We start from the raw sequence: 22,010 nt of genomic DNA, 5'->3' as shown, positions 1-22,010 counted from the left end.
AAAACGCAATTTCTTTTAGGAAAAAAAGGCCAATCAACAGAACAGTCCTCCATGCCGCAGATACGGATGACGCATCCAACACGTTAGTTACGTAATTCCTATGTGAGAATATACAGTGAACATACACATGTATTTTTATATAAATAGACATTAATTTACAGCTTTATAATGTATAACAAAAAAAAGTTCAGGACAAGGGTTAAAAACGCTCCAGGCGTTGGGAAAAATATAACGAAATAAAATGCCAATAAAAACATAGTTGCGAGTACATAATGTCTACGAGAGACATAGAACACCCAAACAAATACCCCAGTGAAATTGGATGAGCTTATTCCCATGCTGAACAAAATCTCATTGCAAATTGTCCACCGAGTGCTTGGAGCTGCTGACTGACAGAGAAATGCAAAAGGTTGCTTAACAGCAGCCACCACAGACCGTTGAAGTCAGGGACCAGGTAGTGAGCTTATACCGGAGGTGCGTCTAATAGGTGAGCGAGCTGCACCATGCAGTACAGAAAAAAGGCACGCGGCCTCCCAAACCTGCCGCCATGCTTAAAAATGAAGAAAGACATGCCGCGCTGATCTAGAGAAAAGCATGAACGCTTGGGAAGTGATCTATTAGAAATTAAAAAAAAGTACCTGAGCCAGTAACTAAAATGGGACAGGTGGAAGGCTACAAGTAATGAAGGCCTGCTCAATGGAAGGGAACAAACAACAAAAAGGAGGTACAAATAGGAACAAATAACCACTTGGAAGCGAGGATGTTAGACCTGTCAGTCCTTTGGGTGGTCCCTCCTCATCATTATTTATTTTGTCCCACTTTTGCCTCAAACCCTGTTATAATTTTTCCTTTTTGGGAACCACCAGACTTTTTAGTGTTGATGCAGGGTCAGGGAGCCATTTTCCCTACCCCTGGAACTTCTGTCTGAGGGCCTGAGCCACAAAATGGTGGCCACCCATTGTCACCTGTGACATCACCAGAACCCACTGGAGGTTTCTAGAACCTTCTGTAACATTCTAGAACCCTGTGACAGTGGGAGGCAGTTTAGAATGTTGGGAGGCCATCTCAGAGTGGCAGTTGGCAACTGACTGGAGAAGAGAGAGGACAGATATAGAAGGAGGTCGGAGTAAGGCAGCAGGGGTGGAAACCAGTGCTTGGAGTGGGGTCCAGAAACTCACCCTTGATGCTAGTCCCTACTGACCAAGCCCAGCCTAAAGCCCTGTGTGGGACCAAGACCAGAAGAACCATCTTTAGGAACTGAACATTTGAAACAGGCCTTAAAGAGGAAGAACAGCAAGTTCCTGACCTGTTCAATGGTGTCCTCCTGGAGTCCTGACGTCGAGAAGCCTGGAGACCTGGGGCCTGAGGTAGAGAAGCGGCGCTGACAGAAAGCAGACGTCGTACCCGGAGCCGCCAGAGGTCGAGTGGAGATTCACCCGAGGTCGAGGTGAGGGCGCCGACGGAGGTCGTGGAGAGGCGTCGACGGGGGAGTGAAGTCCGCCCACCGGAGTCGCCGGAAACCGAGGTGAAGCGCGCCGGAGGTCGGGAGTGGAGATCGCACTCCGGAGACACCCGGAAGCGGGGAGACCGTGTCCCTGCGACGCCGGAAGGCGATATAGAGTCGAGGCCGCCCAGCGACATCGAGTCGAGGCCGCCCAGCGACATCGAGTCGAGGCCGCCCAGCGACATCGAGTCGAGGCCGCCCAGCGACATCGAGTCGAGGCCGCCCAGCGACATCGAGTCGAGGCCGCCCAGCGACATCGAGTCGAGGCCGCCCAGCGACATCGATCCGGAGCCGCCTCATGGCGTCGACACGGTGCCGAGCGGAGCCGATCATCGTGAAAAGGGCAGTAAGTGGTAGAGGGGGCGTCTGAGGCCCCGTGGAGCCCTAAAAGACCATTCTAGGGGCTAGAGGGGTGTTAGAACCAGCCTGGGAGTGCCAGGGGTGAACTAAGACTGGTGCAGTGACATCTGTGAGGGGCTGTGTAGTTTGGAGGGCCAGATCTTTAGGTTACCCTGGTTCTGCCTCAGCTTAGGCCCCAGCCTTGACCAATCTAGGTGGGACACCCCCATGCCACCCAAATGACCACAAGCTGTATATGGGCAAAGTAAGACCAAGTTACCTCATGAAAGTGATCTGATCTGTAACTGTCATTGATTGCTTTACTTTATTTATTGAAGGTGCTTTATTTATTGTCTTCCACTAATTTATTCTTGCACTGTATTTATTGCCTGACTGTATTTATTTGCAGTCTGTATTTATTTGCAGTCTATATTTATTGCCCAACTATTTATTCTTTGTCTAATGATGACCTGAACCTATTTGTTGAAATTCCAAAGTAGCATTGTTTATTTGACCTGCTCTTTTGAAAGAAAATCCTAGTGTATTGTATTTATGATGTGAAACCTGCAACTAAGAGAAAATAAGATAAAGACATATATATTTTCATCTTGTCTTCCATAATTTTTACGGTGTAGTGTCGTTTTTGGAACGGATGAACGCATGGTTATTGTGAGGGTGTGACGTACGCTTAACACGGTGCCTGACCCCCAACCGCTCGAGCCAAGCTACCACTGTGCTGGGAACCTGGTGACTGCTAACCCGGTTGCCCGGTTTCCAACAGAGGATTTTTGTAGGACACTGAACCAAACAAATGAAAAGCAGCAAGCAGGCTGTAAGCCCACAAAGTATATGCATTATGTCTGGAAGAAACCGTGCATACGCTGTCTAGGCTAGACTTAAAAAAGGCGACTTTGCTGAATAGAAGCAGCTCTGCACAATTTCACAGGTCATTTGGAAACAAATTCCACCAATCCCATGCTTTTCCATCATCCCCACCTGATCACAGGCTTCTGACAGGTACTTGCAGGACAAATATTTGCTTTATGCAGTATGGTAACTAGCCAAACACAGATGTGTGCATCAAATGCCATGGCTTCAAACTGCATGCGGGAAGCTAATGATGGCCTTTAGCAGAAGAAAGTTCTTGTGGAGAGATCAGAGTCTGACAGCAGGGATCTGCAAGACTGGATATTATATGTTCATGGCCCAGCGGGGAATCAAAAAATCTATTATTGCTCAAATAATGGCTCTAGCCACGGTTGCCCCATATTACTTTGAGGACAAAGTTGTAATTGTATACTGTAAACATCCATATGGTTGTGTGTCTAACAAAGTCCAAAGCAAAGTGAAAGCAATGTAGGTTGAGTTCAACTATACTCACAAGGAAGGAACTATATGTACAGACTTGCTTCCTTACACAGGCATGGGGCCTGGTCGTCTAAAATTTCCTTTTGCAGAATTTAAACCCAGCCAGTTTATTTTCATGTAGCTGCGAGTTGTGGAAAACTTGGGTGTCACCAATTCAATTTTACATTATTTACAAAGTCTGGTCACCAAGATATAGTCTAATGAAGGTGAGCAACTAATGAAAGGACTCGGAACAGAACGTTGCTCAATCTAGCCAGGAGTGTACTTACTGGTAGCAGTCTGCTATTGTCCTCTCCAAGTCCTATATATTATTGATATGCATAACAATATAAAAACAATTTTCACTAGGGAATAATAAAAAGGTACTCAAGTATAGATGGGAACAGACAATCAGTTCACAGCAGTCCAGAAAAACTGCCTGAAATAGAACACACCAACACCATGTAGGGGAAACGTCGAGCTAAAGAATCAATAACGGAGTACCTCAAAACAAGCCAGCTAATAGAAAACGCATACAAAAATGATTTTTAAAAAACCTAGACTTGCTATAGGACTGGAATCCAGAGTAGATTTTAGACTGTGCCCAGAGAAACAAATACACCATGTAATGTAGAAGTTACGTTTTTCCCTGGCTAACCTATCTAAAAATGTTTTGCGTATGACATGACTACCTATTCTTTGTTCCAGGTCTAAGCTACTCAATATTGTTCCTTCAGAGATAAAACTAGCCTTTGGGAAGAATCAAAATATTGCTCTTTTGAACAATGCTGTTGAACTTTATCTACCCACCGGGTCAATGATTGTATCACTTATTTTTGCACCAAGGACATGGGAGCCAAAGTAACAGAGCATCTCCAAGACCAACAGAAGCAGAGAAAACAGCATAAATCAATAACTGTAGCAGTTCATGGAATAGATGTTGCAGGTCAAAGATTCTGATACACTAAGTGAAATCTGCTCTCTTGCGGTCAAAATTAATTCCTCACAAACAAAATCTAAAAAAAAGACTTCACAACATCATATTACACACCCAGAGTGACCTGGAGCAACAGGGGTAAAATTTGTATCAACGCCCAATCCTTTTCTCATCATGGAGCTCAAACTGTGAGCTAAAAAGACAGAAGAAAAGAACATGTGAGAGGAAAGGGCTGAGGGGACGACACTGGACACCTTTACGTCATCTACACTCTTTCCTCAATAGCAGAAGGCCATGTGCTGGTTATTTTGGAAGGATCTATGTGTTTTCCCCAGCACACAAGGGTTATTGGTTTTTTAAATACACTGGCATATGTTCCTGGGAAAAGGGGAATCAACTCAAAGGGTTTATTGGCAGAAACATCTGCTGAAATGAAAACGACTTTGAGCATCAGCAGCGAAGCCAGCCGCTGAATAGCCATCGTCCTGCCAGTGTCGGTGGCACAGAAGAGAGGGAAGGTGGATTATTTATGTTGTCTCAGAGCCGCCGCCAACAATAAGTAGTTACCAGGGCTAGCAAATGGGCTCACACACACAGCTCTTCAAATACAAAATTTATCAAAGCAAAAAAGGTGAATTTAGAGTGTAAAGAGGTAATAAGGACACATTATCCTCGGTGTTTTAAAACATGGTCACTAAACCACTTTAACTCCTGGCCATTTGGATAAACAAGGTTACTGGTGGCAGGTATATAATATCAATCATGTTTGTTTTATGTCTGGCCACGTTTATTCCCAGCTTTTGCTCGCCGTCCTCTGCTTTCGCATATATCTCTTATATTTTTGTTTTTAACATAAGGATCATTTAGAATCCGAAGGTAGGCTGTTTTTGTCTTTCTGAGAATGTATCTCAATTCCCAATTCTAGCTATATAGTATGGATCACAATTTTCTATCTATGCTTTTTCGAAGGACCAGTCGGGTTTAAATGCAGGGCTGTCCAAGGGAGGTTCAGGAGGGCTGGATCTATGCCAGAACTTTAGGATAACCTCTAAGCAATTTTTTAGACATTGTGTGTTATGCCAATATACTGGAAATCTGGAATGAGCCCATTCCTCCTGGACCAACTTTGGTACATCATAAGGTTAAAATAGCACGTCCCTGTCTTTTTTTCCATTTCCACTGTGCTGGTATGCGGCTAAAGGGACTGGATCACAGCAGGGTTAGTATTCCTGCTAGTGTTCTGGCCTTACCTTAGTCTTAAGTGACAGCAGTTAAACACCACTGCTTAGCAACCTCACCTCGGTTACCACCCTCTAGAAGTTCCATCCCTAGAAAGCCGGGACTTATGGAAGAAGGGAATCAGAGTAAGCAATTACTGAGTAGCAGAGGTCTTCTCAGTTCAGCTCATGGCACTGAGCGGCACCAGAAATGAATTCCACCTCTCGCAAGTATCCACCAAAGACGCCCTTTTTAAAACTTTGCTAACTTCGCGCTTCATTAAACTTGGAGAGTCAAAAACATCTTTGAAAATCCCTGGTGGAAAGCAACTGCAAACATCAGTGCGTTTCCCCCTGCACCATCCCTTTCCAAGCTCAGGATGTCCAGGTCGAAGAGTTCCACACACACTGTACTTATACAAGGCCAGAAGAAGCATCTTTAAAAGGGGTCAAGTGTATGTTGTCCTGGAAAAGGTTATAGCTGGACTGGTACTGCTTGTCCCAGGGATTCCGCAAGGTAGGACAATGGTCTGTAGGGTCCAAAGAACATTTTTAAAGAAATAAAACCACACTATAGATTTTGCATCTGTGGGCACCTTGCCTGTCATCAACAATGTGTTAAACAAATTAAGGTTAAAGAGGATAATTAGATATTATGAAATTTTCAGTAACATGGCCAGGGACCGTCTTGTGGAGCACCAGTAGAGAACAATGGTTGGTGCAAAGTGGATGGATAAAGACAATTTACGGATGCGCAGTTTGCTAATCATTAGGAGAATCCAGTCTCCTGCCTACATTTCAACCCTTACCTTAACAACTTCTGTTAAAAAGCAGGACGAGCGATTATGGACTACATCGAGTGAGGATTTAAAGCACAAGGAAACTGACAAAGGGAAAAAAGGTCATCAAAGAACAGTTTGATGGAATATCTTTTATTCATATATTTCATTAGTCTATTGTACACAGAGAGCTGATCAAGATATTGCCGACCAGCTGCAGGTAAGAAAGGTTTATTTGTTCAATTTTGAGGTCAGGTGTAAACCATTTAAATTGTTGGTGATGCTTTTTTGTGAACATTTCATCCTGATCTCATCCAAGGCGTGATTAAAAGTAGAGTTTAACATTCCATAAAGATCTGAGGGGTCACAGACAAGACACTGATGATTTACTAGCCAAATGGCTGGCCAGTATAGAAGAACAAGCATTGGCAGAGCCAATAGGTTCGCCTATGTGAAATCTATTAGCTTTGATAATGCTTTTATTACATGTCGCACAGCAGCATGAGCTGCTGAGTAACATGACAAAGTAAAAAAAAAAAAAAAAAAAAACAAGAACTATGATGTGGCCAGCATCGATTGCATCATTGCACTTTTTACATTTTTTACTTTAAGTCCTGTTGCATAGCAGCCCACGCTGCTGTGCAACATGTGAAATACAAGGGAGGGGTCAAACAACATGAGGGAGGGGGAAGGAAAGACATCGAAGAGTAGGAGGAGCGAATGAGGGTTGGGTGAAACCACGGGGTGGGTGTCGAACATTTAAAAAAACATCGGGGAGGTTGGGAGGGTTAAGCAACAGGACGGAGTAGTGGTTGGTATTAAATCAATGAAGGAGTAAAAGTACTTCTTTAAAAAAAAAAAATGTTGATGTACCTAATAAAATTACAAATGGGAGAACTCATTGCTTAAAGGCATTTTACATGAATATCTTTACGTTTTTCCTCAAATTAAGAGGATAGCTGCTAGGTAAGCTTCCGTTAGGAGGGAATTCTGTGCTCTAGACACTGCGTCGGAAAGCACATTATACAATTGGGGAGAGGATGTAGTGTAATGGACAGAGTGGCCAACTTTGGGGCTGTGGAACCAAGTTTCGGTCTCTGTTGGCTTGATATCCTGTGATTCTGGCCAAACCTCTTAATCACACCTACACAAAAAAATGAATGTGTCTTTATATAATGTAACTGGTGCTCATGTAAAGCACTCCAATACCTTCGGGTGGAATTCACGTTATATAAAACTGCAAGAGAAGTACATTTGACTAAAATGCAAGCATTATGTATTGTCATCCTTACATGACTGCCTGCCTCCACCAAATCCACAGGCCTTCATAGCCCAAGAGCAGTATATGGGACAGACTCATTTCCAGCCTCTACACTCCCATTGGCACAAAAGAACCACCCTTGAACCTTGCTGGCCAGCCCTTGAAAGCGTCCCTGGATACATGAAAGCTAAAAAAAAAAAAGGTGCCTCTGTTTGTTCTTTTGGTGTCTCCTTTTACTGCCCATTGAGACAACTCTGGGACAAGAGGTGTAAAATAAAAGTTAAGTCACAGTGCTGACATGTAACCACAAAGCAGCTGATGGCTTGCGTTCAAGGATCAACTCACCCAGAGGTTTAATTATTAAACCTTGTGTGATGCAAGCGCCTTTAAAAAAACTAATAACTTTCTGGGATTCCCTGTGCAGATTGACAAACATGTTTGTAAATGTAAACATGTATTTTCAGTATACAGTGTCTGGACAGGGCTGCACCAGGTTGCCTTTGGGTCTAGTTTGCGCTATATAAAAGTGAAGAGGGGCGAGGAGGGGAGTGATTTTTCCACTGGGGGGGGGGGGGGGGGATGCTTGGGAGGTGCAGGAAGGTTGACACCATGGAGAGAGTGAAAAAACAGCACAGGAACGGTTCCATAAAAAGGAATTATGTTCTGAAACAGCACAGCTACAAAAATAAATGGACTGAAAAAAGACCTTGATTAAAAACGTAGCTACAACAACAAGAAATGTGTGGTAATAGGACGAGATTTACAAAATGTTAAAGCACAGAACGCTGTAAATGTGTGGAGCCAGATGTTGGCGGGAGACAGAGATTGAGACACGCCTGTGAATGCCAAAAGCAGTGAGAATGAGGGAACTGGTGGTTTCGCTTTTCCCATCCGACGCATGTGTAAACGTTTTGGTGACAAACGTATAAATGAGCAATGCTTTAAATGGCTTGCAGTAATAGTGCCCCTTTTGAATAACTGATTTGTCTGCATTGTGATCTTAACTGCATTTAGACCGAGAAGAACAATAAGTGATCATAATAAAATAACATGTCTAAAGGGGGCACCAAGCAGCTACTTACGTGAGCAGTCCATAGATTCAGCCCAGCATTCTTTGTCCATTGTTGCTTTTCAACAGGTGATCCTATGACAACCAATCCCATGACTGAACATATTCTGTGTGTCATCTACAAGCTGGCGGGGCTCGTAATTTATAAGGCAGCCTAAGATAGGCCCATTGTCATCACCTCAACAAATCCTACTCAGTTGCATAGAATTCCAAGGGGCTAATTGGCTGAAAGTATTGGTGTTCTTTAATGAGATTCACTCACAGGCATGGCAACTGAAACTTAAGTCTGGATCTGCCAGTGTGTAGGCAAAAGTATACAAGCACAGCACAACACAAATGCTCTGCAGGGGAGATGACGTCACTGCTCCTTGCTTGCCTCTCCATGGTGTGCAGACGGTCAACCAAAAACAAACAAAACTGAGCCGGCAAGCAGGCTTGAAATGCGTGCAGCCAGGGGGAGAATGATTAGGTAGACAAGCACAGCGCTCAAGGGGCATTTTGTAAACAAGCACTGCACTTGTTTACAAAACATTAAAAGGCAAATCATTTAAAAAGTGCCTCAAAAGCAGATGGAAACAGTACTTCGGTTTATGGGACAATGCGAAGATAAGCACAGGAGGAATACAAGGAACAACAGGACACAGTATGATGCAACCAATAGAAATTGAGGAAAAGTAAGTGGCAAGCACAGGGACCAATGAAAAGCAAGGGGGATGGATGCAAGCCCTTTTTAAGACATTTTGAATACAATAGATTTCACAAGCACAGCGCAAACTCTGTGCAGGCGAAACCTGAAAAGCAGGAGGTACTGTTTCCCTGAGCTGAGGTTTAATGCAGATCTAGGCAGGGCTTGAAATAAGTAGCAGCCTTGGAGCTCAGGCCTCCTTGTTTGTGAGTTGGGTTCCCTGCTGCACCTCTTTAGGAAGCCCAGCAGGATACTTCTACTTTCAATTTGGTTTGAATTAATCATGCAATAAAGTATTTAAATATCTACCTTGGTTGACAGACAGGACATTGCACCACACAACTGAAAATCCGTGGTGTGTACTGCTCACAAATCCTTGCAACGGTCCATTACTTTGAAATGTGCAGTGTGTCAAGCAGTCAGTAATCATGATATGCCCACAAACACTGGGCAGAAGTAGCAGCGTAGAGCTTTCAACTAAGCTTCGGGCTATTGCTTTTCCCCCTTCATAGGTTCTCCCTTGCACAGCTCCAATCTGCAATATGTATCCAGATTCCTTTTCTCTGCAGAGAAGGATCAGAGCGGGTACGTAGCATGGATGCTGGCTCTGAGTATAGACAAGAGTGCAGAGAGCTTCCAAGATACAGATGGCACTTGAGAACGTGCAGGTTTCCATGGCTTAGTGTGCATAGGGCATGGCAAAGGATGCGTAAAAAATACATTTATAAATACGCATTACGGTGGGTGCTCAGACATAACTGCATAGTGCTGAGGTTGAACATTTCAGAGGCAGTGCAGCATAAGGTGGGAAGCGCGTAGAGACAGACGGTATATTTGCCGGGCACTGCTGAAGATGTGCAGTCAGAGTGCGTAAGTGCATAATAAGAATAATTGCTATAGTGTTTACTGCATGCTTCATAAACAGCATTAGGCCCACCTTCCAGTACTACCATGATATTGAAATCTCTTTGCTGCTGATGCAGGCTTTGGAGAAACAGACGAAAGGAGCAGTATGCAGTCGAGCAACTAAAGGATCCAAGGACTGAGGAAGCCTTTACCTCAATCTTAATGGGCGGTTGATCCTCTGCATTAGGCGAGGGCAATGAGCTGGGATCCACAAGCTAGATCGAAAAATAGGATCCCAAATTGTCATGCAAGAAAAATGTAAAAGATCCTTCGTCCTAGCCAGTCATAGGTTTGGAAGATTCAAACACATGGTACAGACACTTTATCAATCAATATCAATGTTTTGCGATATAAAGCCACAAAAAAGCGGCAATGCATTGTACGATAAAAAACAGACTAAACATTTCTGAAAATTGAGGGCCTGGTATTAATTTGAAATACAGGATTGGCTACAAACGTTAGTTATACCTCTGACTTTTTATGGCTTGGCATAGGAATTTCTATGGTAAAAGAAAAAGCTGGGCTCAAAAGAGGACATCCCTTCAAAAGCGAAGGTCCAAAAAAACACATGAAACATTAGATTATGCATATGGTTCCGTGTTCAATCCCGAACATGTAATTAAAAGCAAGGCATTTTAAATAGCATGGTCTGTTGAATCATGCTTCTTAAAGTAGCACTGGATCAAACATTGCTCAAGGGCTGCAAAATTAGAAATATTTTCTGATTTTGACACTGGCACCGCCAGGGAATTTAACCAAAAATGTGACACAAAAAGATGGAGTAGAAGCTCCGCTAAGTGTGACATCACCTGTGATTTGGTTTTAAATAAATCCTGGCAGAAGGGACCAGAAGACACCAGAAAAACATCCATATTACTTTACTGTTGTAGGCAATGGAAAAGGTCCCCATGACACCCAGATATATAGTCCAACCCCAAACCAGGCTGTCATGGACATCTTTAATACTATGCCCACTAGAATCACACTGCTAAGAAAACCTATAAGTTCAGACATTCAAGGGTAAGGGGAAAGGCTGTGACATACAGGACAAGGTTATGCCAGGAGGGAGAGGGAAGGACTTAATGACATCTTATGCCCGCCTCCCTTTTTTCCTGCACTGTCATAGATATCCTCTATCTATGGCAGCCTCTGAGCACAATGCCCCTCCATGCCATGTTACTTGCGGAATTCGAGAAAAGCCGTCTCTGGAGGGGTTGGCCACACTGTGGTCTAGCAGGGCTAGCCGGTAAATAATCATGCTTTTGGCTTAATTTTACTAATCTTGTTCCTGTCTTAGTTAAAAGGGACTATTTAATTAAGAGAAGCATACACATGTCTACTCCCCAATGCTTTAGCATGGTAATAAGGAATTCTATAATGCATCTTTGTTTGCTGGCACCTGAATAGATTTAATTGGAGTGGAACATATTTTCACTTTAGAGGGGGGACAATAGGAGCATATTGTTGCACTTGGGTGAGGAACCGACTGAAAACCCACCACAATTCCTTGGAGCATGTTACACCGAGAGGAAGAAAAATGGATTAATATTGGGTCTGAGTGAGAGCAGTGGACTGAAGGGGACAGTAAATTCCGCAGTTAAGGTATCACCTAAACCTTAGCCACCGCCCAAGGCATTATCCTTGAAAGGTGGAAAGTAGAGGTGAATGACACTGGGTGGGTAGACTGCTGGGTAAGAGTTTGTAATGTGTAAAGTACAGGTGAATGAGACTAAGTGGGTACACTGAAGTGTGTGTAAGAATTTGTAAGGAGGAAAGTAGATGTGAATGAGACGGAGTGAGTAGGTTGATGGGTATGTGGAGGTTTGTAAAATAGAAGTTAGAGGTGAATGACACTGAGTGGGTATGTGAACGGGTGTGTCCGCGTTTATACAGTAGTTTAAGTAGGGTATGTGAACGGGTGTGTCCGCGTTTATACAGTAGTTTAAGTAGGGTATGTGAACGGGTGTGTCCGCGTTTATACAGTAGTTTAAGTAGGGTATGTGAACGGGTGTGTCCGCGTTTATACAGTAGTTTAAGTAGGGTATGTGAACGGGTGTGTCCGCGTTTATACAGTAGTTTAAGTAGGGTATGTGAACGGGTGTGTCCGCGTTTATACAGTAGTTTAAGTAGGGTATGTGAACGGGTGTGTCCGCGTTTATACAGTAGTTTAAGTAGGGTATGTGAACGGGTGTGTCCGCGTTTATACAGTAGTTTAAGTAGGAAAGGTGGAAGTGAATGTCAATATTCATTGCACAATAAATTGCGATTTTCAAAGAAGAAAGCATCAATGAAGACATCACTAGTCAGTTTGTTATGTCAGGATGTAATCTTATCCTCTATTACAAACTTTTTATATGCTAATTTAGGACAGCACTTTGGGTATTTGTATTGTGGTGTTATACATTTTTGTCACAGAAAAGTTGGATTCCATCCATGAATAAATGGTATAGATAATTCTTGACATTGTTCATTGTAAGAGTGGAAACATTTTTAATGTTGTGAAGCGCACATGATGGCAGTGAGACCTACAGTAGAATCTTCACTATGGACTGCTGTTTTTTATGTTTGCCACTGTTCCCACTACTAAGTCTTGAGAAACATTAGCTATCCCCACATTAGTTGTTTTCCAGGGATTTTCTTGTGGTGCACACCATACTGCTCTTTTTTTGCTCATCTTCATGCATGATTCATCTCATCTCTATTCTTAATTACTCATATACAGTACTTGCAATCATATTGAGTAGCACATCTTAGGAGACCAGACACACTATTGTAGTGTGCTCCAATCAAATTTCACTAAACTATGTTTATATTGGATTCTGGAAAGGCACCTCCCTTTTGGATTGGTTTGTCTATGTGGTAGGGGCTGAAAATAGAACTGCTAGGGAGTGGGTGAAACATTACAGAAAAACACTTTTTGGGCTTTGCCCAAGAGAACATTAACACCTTAATTGGTTTTATATTTAGGTACATTTACTCAGTTTCATTTTGACCCAGTTATAACCTGCGCCATGCATTAATATCTGCTAGGTGTGACACTAGGACGCGATAGGGTGTGAGCTTTGCCCACACTGGCTTGGTTGAAGTCTGAGAGCATTTCTTTACGTTTTGCTTTTGACCGTAACAATTTGTGGACTGTATGTGTTAGTTGGGGCCTCAGTGGTTGGGACTTTGCCCAAGGCCTCTTTGAGCTACTGATGTGCTAATTAACATGAACAGTGTGCCTGTGTATACTAATACCCACAAACGATTGCATTTTAATTATTTAGTACAATTATAGTTAGTAAAACGTAACAGTAAATAAAACATTGTGAGTAAACCCTTACTGGTACCTGCAACAAGCTCCAGCTTCTCCCCGGGGTCCCCCTCAGAGTAGAGTTTGGGGTGACAGCGGTAGCCGATCTGACTGATGAGACTTGCAGGCAATGCCACCAGGTCACGCCGGATCAACACGCAGGAACGACTCTCCATGGATCCTGGAACTGGGTCTGGCTTCTCTTGGACAACTGGAGAGAGAGAACGAAAGAGGGCAGTGAGAGAGGGGGCTCGCTTCAATGGCATACACCGCTTAAAGGGAAGCGACTCCTGAAGACTTTAGATAGTAAAGAGAAGAAACACAAAGTTGTGCTACCCACGAGGAGCATGTTTACAAGTTTCTGGGAACATTGAAAAGTATTGTGCAGTTAAGGTACAAGGGAATTCAATGACACAGACCTCACAGCTCATAAGCTTGCACTAGGAACAAAAGTAGAGTAATTTAACTAAACCATCAATGGTAATAGGTCTGGATTATACATGAAAGTGCCTTTCAGTCACTGATGGATTAAGGAACTTGATAAATCGTCATATATGTACTCTAACTCATTCTTGTACTGACTCATTCTTGCATTCATCCACTTATGCAAACACAATACAACACCCCCTCAACAACATATGCATGGTGGGCATATGGTCCAATAACAAATACAATTGTTGGCTGCCTGTTTTTTTTTTTATTTTTTTTTTTAATTTTATAAAAAATTTATTGTGCAGAGAAAAAGGGTACAAGCACGGGCCTACAACCTCCTGGGCCGGCCGCTAGTATGCAGAAATGATCGAGCAGTTCAAAAACAATGACTGGCCCGCAGGGGCTCCGCTAAATGACAGGAGATCAAGCTGCACATAAAGGAAGTCAGGATACACCCTTTTTACATAACTATCAACCAAAGTAAAGAAAAACAAAAAGCAAGGCGAAAAACATTGAAAGGGCGTCTAACCATAGCAGAGGAACTCCACATAGGACCACCCTAGGGTGGTCAATAAAAGGGGGGTCTGAGAGGGAGGGGGGGGCCACGGGAAAACCAAAGCTATACTCAGATGAACAGAGTAAGCAAGGAACCCTCAAGGATCAGGGGGACAAGGCAACCTCAGACGTATCCACCAGGGGGGGAGAACAGATAGTCCCTCGATACACATTCCACTGACCCCAGATTCTACCCCACGCCCCCGGTTTACCACGAGCCACATACACCGTCTTCTCCCTGAACATGCACCAGTCCATGTTCTCCTTCCATACGGACACGGTGGGAGGCCGTTGGGAACCCCAAAGCTGCGCAATATCTCTCTTTGCGATCATGTTCCCAAGGGCCGCCCACCGAGCCTGAGCCGCATTATAGTCATTGGGCTCCCACACATTCAGAACACATCGGCGCACCTCCGGCAGCAGAGCGACCCCAGTGACTCGTTTCATAACATCATGCACCTGGCGCCAATATTCCGCCACCTCGCGGCACTCCCAGAGGATGTGGAGAAAGGTGGCACTGAGCCCGCAGCCACGCTTACAGAGCCCGTCATCAGAAAACCCCATCGAGACCAAACGGGGACCCGTCACATAGACACGATGGAGAATCTTAAGCTGGACCAGACGGAGACGGGCCGGGATGGCAACCTCCTTAGGGGATGACAGCGCAGACTGCCAGTCCTCGTCGTCCAACTCCACCCCATCTCCCGTCCATGCCTCCCGAAAACGCACCAAGAGATCAGCCCGATTATTTATTAGTTTTTTATAAATCAGGGAGATAGTACTGTCGGGGACGTGTCCGTCGAGTATACGGTCCTCGAGAGGCGAAGAGACAGGGACCGTGGTCCCCTCCCCAAAGACCGAGAGTAGGGCGTGCCGAACCTGGGCATAGCGGAAGAACTCCCTTTCACTAAGCTCGTACTCGCTCTGAAGCGCCGCGAAGGATTTAACCGCGCCTTTAACCCATAGGTCCCCCACTCTGCTAATGCCGATCGTATCCCAGTGCTCAAAGCCTTTCGTTGTCCAGAGGCTTCCCAAGCGCTCAGAGGCGAATAGAGGAGTAGCACACGTTAACCGCCCACTCCAGCCCACAGCTACATTCGCCGCCTTCCACACACGTACCGCAATCCTAGTAGGGCCCGTGAGGGTCCTTCCGGCAGATCGAGAGTAAAGCGCTCTGTTATAGTTACCGCCGGGAAGCAGGAATTTATCCATCTCATATGCCGGGTTCGAGCCAGGAGCGTACGTAGCATGGTTAATGGCAGACAGCTGGGAGGCCCAATAGTACCTTCTAATGTCAGGAAGCGCGATGCGCCCGTCATACCAGGGAAGAGTCAGCTTTGCCAAAGCGATACGCGCACGACCGTCCCAAACCAGTTTCCTCTGCAAACTCTCCACTTCCCTAAAGTAGGCCGCCGGAATGATATCGAAGGAGTTCTGGAGAGCGTAAAGAAATCTGGGAAGGGACATCATTTTAAACAGTGCTGCGCGACCAAGTGGAGACAAGGGCAACTTACACCACCGAGCCGTGTCCGCCCTCAAACGCCGGAGGGGAGACAGGAGATTCTGCTCATAGCGGAACGCCGGATCCAACGAAACGTATACCCCCAAGTATTTAAAGCCGGATTGAGACGTTTGGATCGGAAGCCGAGGCGGCAAGAGAGGAAGGCCACCGGAGATAGGATACACGCAAGATTTGGACCAGTTAATTATCAAACCCGAATTTCTCCCGAAGGAAGTAAGGACATCAAAAAGCACATTGAGCGACTTCCGCGGCGAGGTGAGGTACAGAAGAATATCATCCGCGTACAACGAGACCCGATCCTCGAAGCCCGGGGCCCACCGGATCCCTCTGATCGAGGGCTCCCAGCGGAGCCAGGCAGCGAGCGGTTCCAAGGCGAGAGCAAAGAGCAGAGGGGACAACGGGCACCCCTGCCTAGTACCCCTCCCGAGCACGAAGGGCCGAGAAACCCGCCCATTGACAACCACCTGAGCCATTGGACCAGCATAGAGGAGCTTCACCCAACCAATAAATCCCTCCCCAAAGCCAAACTTCGCCAATACGGCCCAAAGGAATGGCCACTCGATGGTATCAAAGGCCAACCAATATGGCCGGTTCAGAGAAGTACTCCGCCCTAGCGAGGATGCCATGTAGACGCCGCAAGTTGAGAGCGGTATTACGATGAGGGATAAAGCCGCATTGATCCGGATGTATCAAATCACAGATAACTCCCAGCAAGCGATTAGCGAGAACCTTGGCAAGGATTTTCGGTTCGGCATTTAGTAGGGAGATAGGCCTATATGAGGCACAGCGGTCTCGTGGCTTACCGTCCTTGGGAATAACAACTATAGTAGCCAGACGCTGGTCGTCGGGAAGGGAACCCCGCTCGAGCGACTCCAGAAACATACGACGGAGGAAGGGCGCGATTTTATCCGGGCGTAGTTTATACAGTTCAATCGGCAGTCCGTTGGGGCCCATAGCCTTGCCCGAGCGAAGGGAACGAATCGCGGTAGCAATCTCGGCGACAGACAGGGAGGCATCCATCTGCTCACGGTCCTCGACGGATAGGCCGGGCAAGGCAATATCCCGCAGCAAGAGACGAGAGTCATCCTCATCTCTATCAGACACCGGGGAGTACACCGCCCGGAGGTGGTCAGCAAAACACTCCACAATCTCACCAGGGTCAGTCACACACACTCCATCCGAAACCCGAAGCTCCGGGACCACACGATTCACTCTCTCCTTCTTATCCAACCAAGCAATCAGTTTACCCGCCTTGTCCCCGGCATCATACAACCTACCCTGTTGCTCCCTATACATGCTCTTGGCAGCGTCAGTGACAAGAGACTTATATTCAAACTGCTTCAAGCTGAGGGCATGAAGCCCATCCTGAGTGACACCCGTCTCCAAAGCCGCCTCCAGCCCAGATATTTCAGTCTCCAGCTTCACCACCTCCTCATTCTTAACCCTCTTGGCCTCCACTATCTGGGATAGGGCATGCCCGCGGAGCACTGTTTTGAAGGCTTCCCACAGGGACACTGAGGACAACACCGACCCCTCATTCTCGAGAAAATACTGATCAATCGACTTAACAAGGCTATCACGAATCTTGGGGTCGCGCAAGTACCAAGGGTTAATAGGGGCGATCCGCCCAGCGGACCGCATCCCGGTGTCGAAAAGCAACCACAGTGGGGAATGATCAGAGATACCCCGGGCCAAGTGCTTGACCTCTCGAATCCGGGCAGTCTGGGCCGCGGGCATAAGAAAATAATCCAATCTGGAGAGACTCCCATGGGCCCCAGAGTGAAATGTGTACTGACACTGTGTCGGATGCATTAACCTCCAACAATCCACCAGACCGAAGGTATCCAAGAGTCCGCCGAGCCACGCCTGGGCAGCAGGGAGGGCCCTGGGCGGGTGGCGATCCAAATCACCCGAAACAACCGAATTAAAATCCCCACCCATAAGCAAAAGACTGTCAGGAAGCTCAAGCAGCATACGACCCAAGTCTGAGAAAGTGGAGTTCTGGAGGCCCGGGGGAACATAAACCGAAACCAAGGAAAGGGACTGTCCCACCTCCCAATCAGAGCCACATAGCGCCCTCTATCGTCTAGGACAACCCTGGTAATCTCTAGCGGAAGTGAAGATCGTAGGAGAATGCCCACCCCTCTAGAGCCAGTGGTGAAACCGGAATGGGCCACGAGTCGGTATCCCCCCCTGTTCATGGCATGACAAACATTACCAACCAGATGCGTCTCCTGTAAGAATACCACATCAGGAGTCAAACAACGCAAATACTGCAGCACAACACCCAGTTTGATATGATCCCCCAATCCGTTGACGTTCCAAGACATCAGTCTCAACCCGTCCCCCCCCCATCCCCTCCAATAGATCAAAGGTCCCCCAGCAAATAGCGCGACACCTGAAACTGAAACAGAGCCAATACCTCGCCTTGAAAACAAAAAACACAAATCCAAACAACCCCTCCCACCCACCAACCCCCCCCCAAATTCAACTCCCCCCACCCTGCACCCCTGCGGTCCAGAAAACCACCCCAACTTGCAGTGTGCCTGTCGCCCTACAAACCCCATTCTACGAAAAGACCCCGGAGGAGGAAAGGGACCCGTCCCTGCCCGCCCCCAACATAGATCATAATTAAACAAAATGTACAAAAGAAGTAGAACCCAGCCGAACAAAACAAAATGTCAAAGTCAAGGACCAAAAGCCACTCCGAAGGAGGCCCGCCACCCTCGGCACCGCCAGAAGGCCCAGGCCGGTCACCCCGGTCCGGCAGAGAATCCAGCCAGTCACTCACAGTCGCAGAACAGTCAAAAAAGGTAGCCCGGTCTTCGTATTCCACTCGGAGCTTAGCAGGAAAAAGCATCGAGTACTTAAGACCCAGGTCCCGGAGACGGCGCTTCACCCCCTGGAAACCCATCCGCTGTTTCTGGACCAGTTGGGTGAAGTCCGGGAAAAAGTTAACGGATGAGTTCCCATATCGGACCGGGCCATGTACCCGTGAGGCCTGCAGAATCGCATCTCGGTCTCTGTAGTGAAAAAGTTTTGCGACAATAGGCCTCGGGGGAGCTCCCGGTCGCGGCCGACCGCCTGGGACTCGATGGGCCCGCTCCACGGCAAAGAACTTACTCAGGCCAGCGGGGGCAAGCTGTTTGAGGATGAGTTCCTCAACCATAAGATCCACCGGGCGATTGTCGGAGGTCTCCGGAACACCTATGACGCGGATGTTATTGCGTCGAGCCCGTCCCTCGAAGTCCTCCAGCCGCCGGGCCATCAGGTCGTTGGTCGACTTGAGGTCGCCGAGAGCAGTCTGCAGGTCCGACACATCCGTACCAAGGGTGGACGTCCGCAAATCCAGCGATTGGACCCTCTCATTGGTCTTAGAGAGATCCGCCCGAATTAGCGTAACATCAATGGCCACCGTGTCGATTTTACGGGCCAAGGCCTCGTACTGCTGAGCGATGGTCTCCTTGATGCCATTAATGGCGCCCATGATGTCCTGCAGGGACAAATCCGGAGGGGCGGACGGAACACCCCCAGCGCCATCCGGGAGAACACCGGCCGTTCCAGGGGACCCTTTACCCTGAGTGTAGCGGTCCATGTTGTTGGTCTGGACCGGTCCCCCACGTAGGGATGTCTTGGTCTTACGCCTCTCGGGATCCCCTCTGCCTCCCATGTGGAACCACGCTCGCCGAAGGGGACCACCGAGCAAGCGTCAAAGTGGCACGGGCGAAGCCGACACGAGCCGTACCAGGGACCGCAATGTGGCGGTGCGAGAGGATCAAAGTCAATGGGCACACTGGGTTCAGGCGGAGGCAAAGGCACGAAGCGAAGGCCGAGTAAAAACCCAGCCGCACAAAGCAACTCCACTGTCCAGCCACTCAGAGATCCAAAAGTGAAACCGAAAGTGATGAGACGGCCGCCGGCACAGCCCCGATGCCGTTGTTGTTCAACTATGCCCAGGCTCCACAGTTCACCTTCGCACCGGGCACAGCCATCAGTTGGGCCTCAAAAGTTCAAACCACCATAGATCAGGTCTCCCAGGTCCGATTTGGTTTCTGAAAAGAGTTTAGGGTTCAGCCAACGTTCATCTTCCAGAATCCGTCAACCAAGTCAGGATAGAGTCAGGATAAGTTCCGAGGAGCAGCGAGGGTCCGGGGAGCCCTGTGCTCACGCGACCATCTTGGATGCGTGCTAGGCTCCTTCCCCCTGGCTGCCTGTTTTAGAGGCAGTAGTCGAACACAATGTGACTAGCAGAAGATGAAATAAGAGACAAGAAAGCAGCCCATCAGGGCAGCTGGAGTATGCTCTAAAAATTAAACTATAGAGCGGGGAAGAAGTTCAATGAAGAAGAACTTCTAAAAAGAAATAAAGAAAAATGAACAGACTGGCCCACCAGCCCTAGTACTGAAGCACCTCATTTTCAGGCAAATGTGCATGCGATAAGAAAAATGCTGTCACTCACAGGGTAAGAGAGAGGCTGACCCGTTTCCCCAAGCTGTAACGTGCCACGGATAGAAGCAGAGTGTAAGTGACACTCATACAGACCAATGACATAAGAGGGCTGATCAAAAGATTCTCTATTTAAGTATATGCTTATATATATATATATAGATATATATATATATATATATATATATATAGATATATATAGATATATATATATATTTTTTTTTTGTTACAAGATCCTGGCAAACATCTAATCCGGGTCAGGTCTTCTGAAGAGATTCTAGCAAGAACTACTACACTACAAATCTTCTTCCCCTAGGCTTTGTCAAAAAGGGAGTTACCACCAAAATCGAGAAGGAATCTGTGAGATTTGAAGTAACAAAATATGTGTCTGCAGGCTTTAACAGATTGCAAACAATCCTTGAAGGCCTACTGTCTAACAGGAGTGTGTCGAAATAAATCAGGCCTACTGCCTCGGTCATCATTTTTCATAATACGCAGATCACACCAGTGGCATCTGAAATAACTTTTCCCGATTAAACAATCATCAGGCTTAGGCCCTTATTGTTGGCTCGTCCCCTATTGAGCATCAGCTTTACCACAAGGCAACCTTCATGCGTACCCTTATAGAATTACAAATATTTGCCGTTACCAACGATAATTTGGAACCTATGATCTCTCCTAAGAGGGTCTAACAAGGATTATCACAGTGCAAGTCTTCTATACACATGCCTTGTAAGAGGAGTTTCTAAACACCAAAACCATTGCCTTATGGTAATCTGGGAGATTCCATGTGAACAATAACTCTGCAGGCTTTAGTATAGAGTGATAGCAAACCATTCTTAAATGCCTATTGGCTTGAACATGTGCTTTTTACAATATATGATAATGATAATGGAGCTTGTTAAGTGCATAGCTACTTCGGAATCAATCGGGGATTTGTATAGCGTGGCTACTTACCCGTCTTAAGTGTCTCAAGGCACCGGGGGAGGGGGCTGCTGGTAGGACTGGGTGGAATACCATTCGAAGGTCCAGGTCTGGAGGTCCTTCCTGAATTGGGTCAGCGACGCGAATAGCCTGAGGTGGAGGGGCATGGTGTTCCAGGTCTTGGCGGTGATGAAGGAGAACAATCTTCCTCCGGTTCTTGTCTTGTGGATCCTGGGGATGGAGGCAAGGGCGAGTTGGGAGGATCGGTGTTGTCTGGCGGTTATGTGCAAAGTGAAGCGGTTGTTCAGGTATACTGGTCCTTTGTCATGTAGAGCTTTGCAGGCATAAGTGAGGAGTTTGAAAGTGATTCACTTTTTGACTGGGAGCCAGTAGAGTTGTCGGAGGTGTTGTATGATGTGGCTGCGGCGGAGGATGTCTAGTACCAATCTGGCTGCGGCGTTTTGGACATTCTGTTGTTTCTTGAGCTGTTTCTGGGTGAAGTCGATTTAGAGTGCGTTGCTGTAGTCTAATCAGCTTGTGTTCAGTGTGTGGGTGACCATCCTTCTGGATTCTGTGGGAATCCATCTGAATGTCTTTCGAAGCAGGATGAGGAAGCTGCGTTGATTTGGCGGTTCATGGGGAGTGGTGAGTCCAGTATGATGCAGAGGTTGCATGCGTGGTCTGTCGGGGGTGGGGAGGATCCCAGTGCGGCTGGCCACCAGGAGTCGTCCCAAGCTGAAGGGGTGGGAACCAGGATGAGTACTTCGGTCTTGCAACAAGTTGAGCTTAAAG

General features: G+C 46.6%; 1 protein-coding gene across 6 annotated transcripts in view; it reads right to left on the bottom strand.

The window, feature by feature from the left end:
* The window catches only part of NACC2 (NACC family member 2), a 436,512-nt gene that overhangs the window by 58,082 nt on the left and 356,420 nt on the right, over positions 1 to 22,010 (bottom strand). For all 6 annotated transcript variants that reach the window (XM_085613434.1, XM_085613441.1, XM_085613455.1 and 3 more), the window contains one exon: positions 13,377 to 13,550. In XM_085613434.1, coding sequence (XP_085469560.1) covers positions 13,377 to 13,550 — 174 coding nt within the window. The remainder of the gene's footprint in view (positions 1 to 13,376; positions 13,551 to 22,010) is intronic.

The sequence above is a fragment of the Triturus cristatus genome, chromosome 1_2 (genome assembly GCF_964204655.1).
Source record: "Triturus cristatus chromosome 1_2, aTriCri1.1, whole genome shotgun sequence".
NCBI classification, from domain to species: Eukaryota; Metazoa; Chordata; class Amphibia; order Caudata; family Salamandridae; genus Triturus; species Triturus cristatus.
Note: the sequence above shows the minus strand (reverse complement) of the source record. Positions and strands in the feature narration are given on the sequence as shown.